Raw genomic sequence first — 8,683 nt, 5'->3', positions numbered from 1 at the left:
TGCAGTCTCAACCTCCTGGGCTCAAGCGATCCTTGTGTTTCAGCCTCCTGAGTAGCTGGAACTATAGGCGTGTGCCACCATACCTGGTTAATTTTTGTATTTTTTGTACAGATGGAATCTCACTGTGTTGCCAAAGCTGGTCTCAAACTCTTGGGCTGAAGTGACCCTCCTGTCCCAGCCTCCCAAAGTGTTGGGATTATAGGCATGAGCCACTGTGCCCAGCCTTGATTACATTAGTTTTGTAGTAAATTTTACATTTCCATATGAATTTTAGGGTCAGCGTCTCAATTTCTGCAGAAAAGGGAGCTGGGATTTTGATAAGGGTTGTGTCAAACCTGTAGATTAATTTGGGGGAGTATTGCCATCTTACCAAAACTAAGTCTTCCAATCCGTGAACAGTGGAAAATAAGTAATATGTGGTGTGCTACTTTGGGATTGTGAATATTCTGTTCCTCATAAAAATTTCAACCAATAGTTTTTTTTTTGAGACAGAGTCTCGCTCTGTCACCCAGTTGGAGTACAGTTCATTGGCGATCCTGGCACAACCCTTCTGCCTCAGCCTCCCATGTAGCTGGGATTACAGGTGTGTGCCACCATGCCCAGCTAATTTTTGTACTTTTAGTGGAGACGGGGTTTCACCATGCTGGCCAGGCTGGTCTTGAACTCTTGACCTCAGGTGATCCACCTGCCTTGGCCTCCCAAAGTGCTGGGATTACACGCATGAGCCACCGCACCCAGCCACCAGTACTTTAAACATGCATGGACGCTTCCATTATTACAATATGATGGTTGCCAAATGGTTCTTTTCTTTTGAGACCTAGTTTCACTCTGTTGCCCTGGCTGGAGTGCAGTGGTGGGATCTCGGCTCGCTGCAACCATCGCCTCCTGGGTTCAAGTGATTCTCCTGCCTCTGCCTCCCAAGTAGCTGGGATTACAGGCATGAGCCACCACGCCTGGCTAATTTTTGTATTTTTAGTAGAGACGGAGCTTCACCATGTTGGCCAGGCTGGTCTCGAACTGCTAACCTCAAGTGATCCACCCGCCTTGGCCTCCCAAAGTGCTGGGATTATAGGCATGAGCCACTGTGCCCGGCCCAAATTATGATTTTCTAATTCCTGAATTCCCTCTACTGTTAGGAGTTGATGGATGTGTAAATTGCTTGTTATGCATCCAGGTGGAGATGTCGAGTGGGAAGGGTGGAGTTCAGGGAAAAATACAGGCTGGAGATTTAGATGCGGGAGTTGTCAGTCTACAGAAAGTTAAAGCCATAAAGGCAGCAGAGGGGCCCCAAAGGCCCATGTCCTGTGTTGGCCACGGGGGCTTCACTGGGTCTGGGCTGGGGTGACATTTTGGAGACAAAGTATGGGCTCACTGGGTCCAGAGAGTACCATGGGTCTATTGAGGCTGGTACCGGGGGCCCCTGCTTTATGGGAAGTGGGGTTCTGTGGCAAGAAATGTCCCTGCTCCATTTAAAACTGCCCCCGAAAGCCTTACTTCTTTTTTTTTTAGACTGAGCTTCGCTCTGTTGCCTAGGCTGGAGTACAGTGGTGTGATCTCGGCTCACTGCAACCTCCGCTTCTCAGGCTCAAGTGATTCTCTTGCTTCAGCCTCCTGAGTAGCTGGGATTACAGGCATGCATCACCACACATGGCTAATTTTTTATTTTTTTAAGTAGAGATGGGGTTTTTCCATGTTGGCCAGGATGGTCTTGAACTCCTCGCCTCAAGTGATTCACCCACCTCGGTCTCCCAAAGTTCTGGGATTACAGGCATGAGCCACCGCGTCCGGCCTGAAAGCCTTACTTGTTAACCTGGCATTCAAGGCCAGTCTGGCCCCAGCCCCGCCTGGAGCAGCAGCACAGCCTTACACCTCTGCCACTGTGCTCACTGTGTCTTTTACTGCCATAGCTTGGTTCAAATATTGCCCATTCTGAAAGCCCAGCAAATATTGCCTTCTCTGCCAAGGTTCTTCATTTAGGAAATCATTCTTGAGGCTCTACTCTCTGCCAGGCACTGAGACCTGGTGAAAAAACTCTCTTCCTACCCTTGGGAGCCCACCATCTTCTGTGTAGAGACAGATATTCACAAGTCATCACATAGATATTAATAAAAGCATCATCACATCAGTGACAACAGCAAAGGAAAGCGACTCTTGTGCTCCAAGTGTAGAGCAGGGCGTTGGCACCGACCTGGCCTGGCCCAGGTGCTTGGTGAGATTTCCCTGGGGAAAGGCCACCTGTCCTGAGAGTGGAGGCAAGAGCTGATGTCAGCTGCATCGGTGGAGGCCCGGGACACCCTGTGGGAGGCCCTGAGGCGGCCAAGGGCAGCTCTCGCTGGAGGTGTGGCTATAGAGGTGGGCGGCAGCCTCCAAGGCCAAGGTGAGGAGGCTGGGTTTAGGGTTTGGTTTTTATTTTTATTTTTATTTTTTGAGACAGAGTCTCGCTCTGTCACCCAGGCTGGAGTGCAGTGGCACGATCTCGGCTCACTGCAAGCTCCGCCTCCCAGGTTCATGCCATTCTCCTGCCTCAGCCTCCCGAGTAGCTGGGACTACAGGTGCCCACTACCATGCCCTGCTAATTTTTTTGTATTTTTAGTAGAGACGGGGTTTCACCGTGTTAGCCAGGATGGTCTCGACCTCCTGACCTTGTGATCCACCCGCCTTGGCCTCCCAAAGTGCTGAGATTACAGGTGTGAGCCAGCCACCGTGCCCGGCCTGGGTTTAGGGGTCTTAAGCAGAGGGTGATGCAGCCCAGTTAGCATTTTGAAAATTCCCCTGGCCGCCATATGGTAGGACCAGGGTCGGCCGCAGAAACCACACCAGCTTTCAGATCAGCCACAGATTCAGATGGGCGGGAGACTGTTTAGAATTGCTGTTGTAAAGCCCATTCCACTGCTGGTGCTAGAAACCTCATCTCAGTGGGTCTGTCCTCCACAGCATTTGCCCATGCAGCCTCCGCGTGGTACATGGCCCTCAGGCTCCTGGTGGCAGTGGCTTTGTCCTGCTGTCCTGTCTATAAGGTCTGGGGGCCCAGTGCTGTTCCTGGCGGTAGCTGAGCCTTCTCTGCTGACTCTGGAAACATGTAAACCTAGGGAGCTTGGAGTTCTAGAAGGGAAACCTGGGCCATGTAGGGTTCTCAGGGACCCACAGGTGGCTGACAGTCTCCTGTCCCCTCTGCTGCCTCTGTGGTCATATCCTGCAGCCTTTAGGAGGGCACTTCCTGTCTGTCCCTGTCCTGGTTCCCTCAAGGACTAGGCTTTGGAAACACAGAAGCTGAGGACTCATTCCCAGCTTCTCTGGGAAGCTGCTGTCAGCCTTTCTCTGAAGTGACAAATGCATCCTTGATGGAACAAGATACAAGGACATGGGACATCATCTAAGTCATATTTTTGTGAAAACCATTTAATCTGAATCCGGCCATGAGAAAACGTAAACCCAAATGGTGCACCCTTCTGTAGAGTGCGCTTGGATACTTTAAAAACACCAACATCTCAGCCGGGCGCGGTGGCTCACGCCTGTAATCCCAGCACTTTGGGAGGCCAAGGTGGGAGGATCACATGAGGTCAGGAGTTCAAAACCAGCCTGGCCAATATGGTGAAACCCCATCTCTACTAAAAATACAAAAATTAGCCAGGTGTGGTGGCGGGCGCCTATAGTCCCCAGCTACTTGGGAGGCAGAGGCAGGAGAATCTCTTGAAGCCAGGAGGCGGAGGTTGCTGTGAGCCAAGATTGCGCCACTGCACTCCAGCCTGGGTGTTGCAGTGAGACTCCGTCTCAAAACAAACAAAATAAACTAAAACAAACAAAACAAAAAACAAAATGCCATCAACATCTCGAAAAACAAAACCCAAAAAGTGGGGAAATTTTGATTTTTAAAGAGACTAGAAGGACTAGAAGGACGTGGTGGCCTGGCACAGTGGCTCACACCTGTGATCCCAGCACTTTGGGAGGCCAAGGCGGGAGAATCACTTGAGCCCACGAGTTTGAGACCAGCCTGGGCAACAAAGTGAGACTCCATCTCTACAAAAAATTTTAAAATTAGCTGGGCATGGTGGCATGTACCTGTGGTCCCAGCTACTTGGGAGGCTGAGGCAGGAGGATTGATTGAGCCCAGTTGGTTGAGGCTGCAGTGAGCCGTGATCACACCATTCTTTGCACTTCAGCCTGGGCAGCAGAGTGAGACCCTGTCTAAAAAAGAAAAGAAAAAACAAAACAAAAAAAACCAGACAGACATGGTAACTGAAAGCAGTGACTGATCCTTAATGGGACCCTGGATGGATAAAAGGGAGAAGGTATAAGGGACAAGGTTGTGAGGGCACCTGGCGTATGGGCTGTGCTTTAGGCCATGTTCATATAAAAGGAGGTGCTCCCTGGAACATTCCTTTCTTAAGTTTGAAGGTGGTGATGGTATTGTGGTTGTGCAGGAACGTCCTTGTGCCTGGGAGTTGCATGATGTTTTTGGGGTGAAGTATCAGTGTATGCCACTGACTCTCAGATGGCTCGCGGGGAAAACGATGTGTATGTATCCGAGAGGGATAATGCTCATATGGGTGAAATATCGGTAATCGGTGACTCTGGCCATGAGATATGTGTTCATTATTATACTGTTCCTTCAATGGAGGTGGCGTCTTCTCCACTGCTGTGCCAGGAGGGCTGGGCGTGGGGGTCCAGATTCTGTACATCAGACACCCCTACCACATCTTGTGCTTAATAGAGTGCAGGATCCCTCCTGAGACCCTAATCTAACCCTCAAGTCCCTTCCCCTGCCACAGCAGAAGCAGGAAGGCTAAGGGTCCATCCCCAATCCCCATGGCCCATCTGGGAGAGCCGGCTGCTAGCTGCACCCCTGAACGTCTGCTTCAATGCCTGATGCAACCGGAAACCTCTTCACTTACCCTTCAAGTCACCCCCAGCTGGGTCTCAGGGTAGGGGTAGGTCTGGGAAGGTGCCAGCCCTGGAGTTAATCCAAGCCACCTGTGGTCACCAGATGCTCCGTCACCACTAACAGGTGTGTTGGGATCCAGGGTCAAGGGCTGCTCCAAGCACAGGGGTCTGGCCACAGTTTGGCTGGGCTCCCAGGGGGCTCGCTGGGGTGGGCGGGGTAGCCTGAACAAAGCTGCTGGGAAGGCAGGGTCCGTGCATCCCCTGGGCCTGAGATCACGAGCTTCTTGGCTGGCCTGGGCCAAGGGAGGAGACCAGGAATCTGTGGCTCCAGAGCCTGGCCAGAGAACTTTCTAAAAGGCATGTTCCGGCCGGGTGCGGTGGCTCATGCCTGTAATCTCAGCACTTTGGGAGGCCAATGGGGGCTGATCCTGAGGTCAGGAGTTCAAGACCAGCCTGGCCAACGTGGTGAAACCCCCATCTCTACTAAAAATACAAAAATTAGCCGGGCATGATGGCAGCCTCGGGAGGCTAAGGCAGGAGAATTGCTAGAACCCAGGAGGCATAGGTTGCAGTGAGCCAAGATCGCGCCACTGCACTCCAGTCTGGGTGTCAGAGCAAGACTGTCTCAAAAAAAAAAAAAGAAAAGAAAAAGGTATGTTCCTACCACTGGGGCTTGGCACCTCCTGCTTCTGCCAGGACTGCGTGCCGCTCCCTCCCTGAAAGCTGGCTACCCACTCATCCTTCCGGTCTCTACCAGAACACTCCTGCCCAGGCTGGGTTTGGTGGTCGCACTGCGGGGTCCTGCAGCCTCATTCTGCTGCGTCTTGTTTTTTACCACCTGTCATTGACTTGACCTTATCTGTCACGTTCAGTATCTGTCTCCCTCACCAGAGTGAGCTCTGCCCCAGCACTGGGCCTGTAGAGGAGGTGCTCTGGAGATGCACTCAGGGCTCGCACCTGACAGAGTGGAAGCAGCTGCCAGGCAGGGGGATACCGAGTACCCTGCCCTGGAGAATGTGCAGACTGTGGATCTGCAGGGGATGTAAACTGTCCTCTAGGGTGGTCTTTATCAGCCTATCCTGGCTCCTGTGATAGCATCTATCTTTCAAGGGTTTATTTCAAACAGGAAGCTGGTAAGTGCTGCACACTCATTTTCGGGAGAGGGGACGGTCAGCTCCATCTTCCCGCCCCAGATCACAGAGCTGGCATGTGACAGCTGGCATCCCGGCTGGCACTCCCATCAGGCTGTCTCCACAGAGCTGCCTTTTGGGAGGGGTCTGGTTCAGTTTCCTGGGCCCACTCTGCTCATCCCCCTGCAATAATGCCACAAGCCCTTGGTACACGTTACCTCATTTATTCTCACAACATGCCTGTGAGGTAGGGAGGGGCAGGGACTGTCCCCGTTTTACAGAGGAGGAAGTTGAGGCACACAGAGGTCAAGTGACTTGCCCAAGGTCACAGACGGCGGCCAAGCTGGAAATGGGCCCCGGAGCAGACCCTTGGTTCACCTGGGGAGGGGGGGGGTCCCCCCTGCAGCAAGCGCCAGCCAAGAGGATGTCTCGGATGCCAGAGAGGCGCATACACAGCATAGAGCAGCCCCTCAGGTACTGAGCTGGCTTCGGGGCTGAGCCCCTGCCCTCCCCCACCCCGCCCTGCAGGCCCGGGCCATTGCAGCTCAGGGCTCGTGACACCCTGGGAGTGGGATGGGGGGGCAGGAGAGAGAGAAGGATAATTGGGGTAAAAAAAAATAGAACAGAAAACTCAGAGGCTGGGCAGATGGGCCCTTAGGAGTGGGGGGGGGAGGGGGTGGAGACCAAAAAAAAAAAAGGGCTGCTTACACACAAGGTATATATTTTTACACACACTTGTACACACACCTAGATATAGTACATGTAAAAATATATGCTATTCACACACCCGCCTCCTGCCAGGTGCCCCGAGAGCCAGCGGCGGCGGCGCTGGGTGGGCATGGGTGAGCAGATGGGCGTTTGTTAACTATACACTCTAAGGTCTATGTGCATATGTACACATACATACAGAGACCGCCGCCCGCCCCTCGGGCACCGGACACAGGCGCGGCTGAGGACTGACAGCCCCCTGGAAGCCACTCGGGAGTCCTACATTTTGCTGAAGGAAGAAGGGGCTGGAGAAAATAAAAGGGCAGGAGTCTGGAGTGTGATAACTGTGGCTTCGTCTCATTTCCACCCCCCAAGACTAAAACTTCCCTCATCTGCTCAGCGGTGAGTGAGTCCTGCCTGACACTGCCCAGGGCTGGCGGGGCACCTCCCAGTGAGGCGCCTCCATCTGCGTGTGTGTGTGCACGTGTGAGGTTGTGTGTGAGCACTTGGCGGGGGAGGGAGGGGACGCGTGTCCATCTCTCTGTCCTCTGGGCCCTCAACCGCAGAGAGGGCTGAGACCCAGAAAGCCGCTTGCCACAATGGTGACCACTGTGTGAGCTCTGAAGGGAAAAGAGAAAAACATAAGAATGAAAATCCAAGGTCAGAGCGGGGTAGCTGGGGAAAGGAAGGACATGGCAGGTGCCCAAGGCTGCCCTTGGACTGTCGTCATCTTGTAAACAAGCTAGTGTGAGTTCTCATCAGATAGAACGAGTAAAAAGACCGCAGTATGGAGGCTGGGCCGGGAGTTGCCGACGTCCATCTATCTAGTCCACCACAGCCAGCAAGAGGAAAAAAAAGTTTTTTAGTTTCGTGATTTTTGTTGATTTTTTTTGTGAGTAAAATCTTCATAACCTAAAGCTGGGAGGGACCCAAAAAAGCCAAATTGTGAGCCCTTGTATGCGTCAATTTGAAAGTTGGCTCAGGGTCTCTAGACAGAATAACCATAGCAAAGGTTGAGAAAACTCTGTTCCATTCGCACTTAGTTTTTGTGTTTTTAATGATTTAAAATCGTTTCTTTCCTCCTGCGTGGTCTCAGAGCCTGGTCTGGGCCTCCGGGACATAAATCTCGATGCTGTCTGCGCTCTCGGTGGCTGAGTTCTGCCGCACAGAAGCTGCCCGCTTGGCCGCCAGGAGTCTCTTGCGGGCCTCCTGGCGCTGCTTGTCGCTGGCGTCTGAGGCCTTGTCGCGGCTCACTGCCGGCTTGGATTTGGCTGGCTTCTTTGGGACCGGAGGGGGTGGTTTCTTCTCTTCCTTTAGTGAGACAGTGAGGAGAGAACAAAAATAAAATAAAGGTGCCACGTTTTGTGTGGCACTACCCCCACCATATGCCGGCAGCTGGAGTCTCCACCCCAGCCTCCCCGCATCGGGCACAAGCAACACACACTTGGAATCAGGAAGCCACGAGAAGCGATGACAGTGGGAAGAGCACAAGGCACTGGAGCAGAAAGCAAGCCTAGACTCCGAGGGCGCTCGAGCAGGGGGGACGGGCAGATCCCAGTGTCCACCCTCATGTTGAATCACTGGGAGCCTGAGACTCGGGCAGGAACTAGCCCGAGTCACAGTCAGAGACAAATTTAGGGCTTCAGGTCCCATTTTACAGGCTATTCTAGGGGATTAGACAGGGCCACGGTTCAACAGGGGTCACTGGTTCTGGTTTGCAGAAGGAAGCCTCAGGGAAGAGGCTGGCTACCACAAGGTCACAGAGCTGGCTCCAGACCCCAGGACTCCTGGCAGCAGGGCCCCAGGAGAAGGGACCATTTTGCTGCCTCCTCTGTTATAACGTGATTGAGGCTGTGGGCGTGCCTCTCCCAGGATCCCCTTTTCTGGACATGCAGGGCAGGACACATGCTTCAGGGGCAGCCTCAACTACACGGAGCAAGCGGCATGCCAGACAAGTGCCAAGC

At 53.0% G+C, this 8,683-nt stretch overlaps 1 protein-coding gene across 17 annotated transcripts in view; it reads right to left on the bottom strand.

Moving 5' to 3' along the window:
• Positions 1–6,219: 6,219 nt before the first annotated feature.
• Positions 6,220–8,683, bottom strand: part of DLGAP4 (DLG associated protein 4) — a 227,051-nt gene continuing 224,587 nt past the window's right edge. For 16 of the 17 annotated variants that reach the window (XM_034947406.2, XM_034947407.2, XM_034947401.3 and 13 more), the window contains one exon: positions 6,220–8,030. In XM_034947406.2, coding sequence (XP_034803297.1) covers positions 7,812–8,030 — 219 coding nt within the window. In that variant the 3' untranslated portion in view covers positions 6,220–7,811. The remainder of the gene's footprint in view (positions 8,031–8,683) is intronic. The other variant, XM_034947402.3, reaches the window with a different exon arrangement.

This window comes from Pan paniscus, chromosome 21 (genome assembly GCF_029289425.2).
Source record: "Pan paniscus chromosome 21, NHGRI_mPanPan1-v2.0_pri, whole genome shotgun sequence".
NCBI lineage: Eukaryota > Metazoa > Chordata > Mammalia > Primates > Hominidae > Pan > Pan paniscus.
Note: the sequence above shows the minus strand (reverse complement) of the source record. Positions and strands in the feature narration are given on the sequence as shown.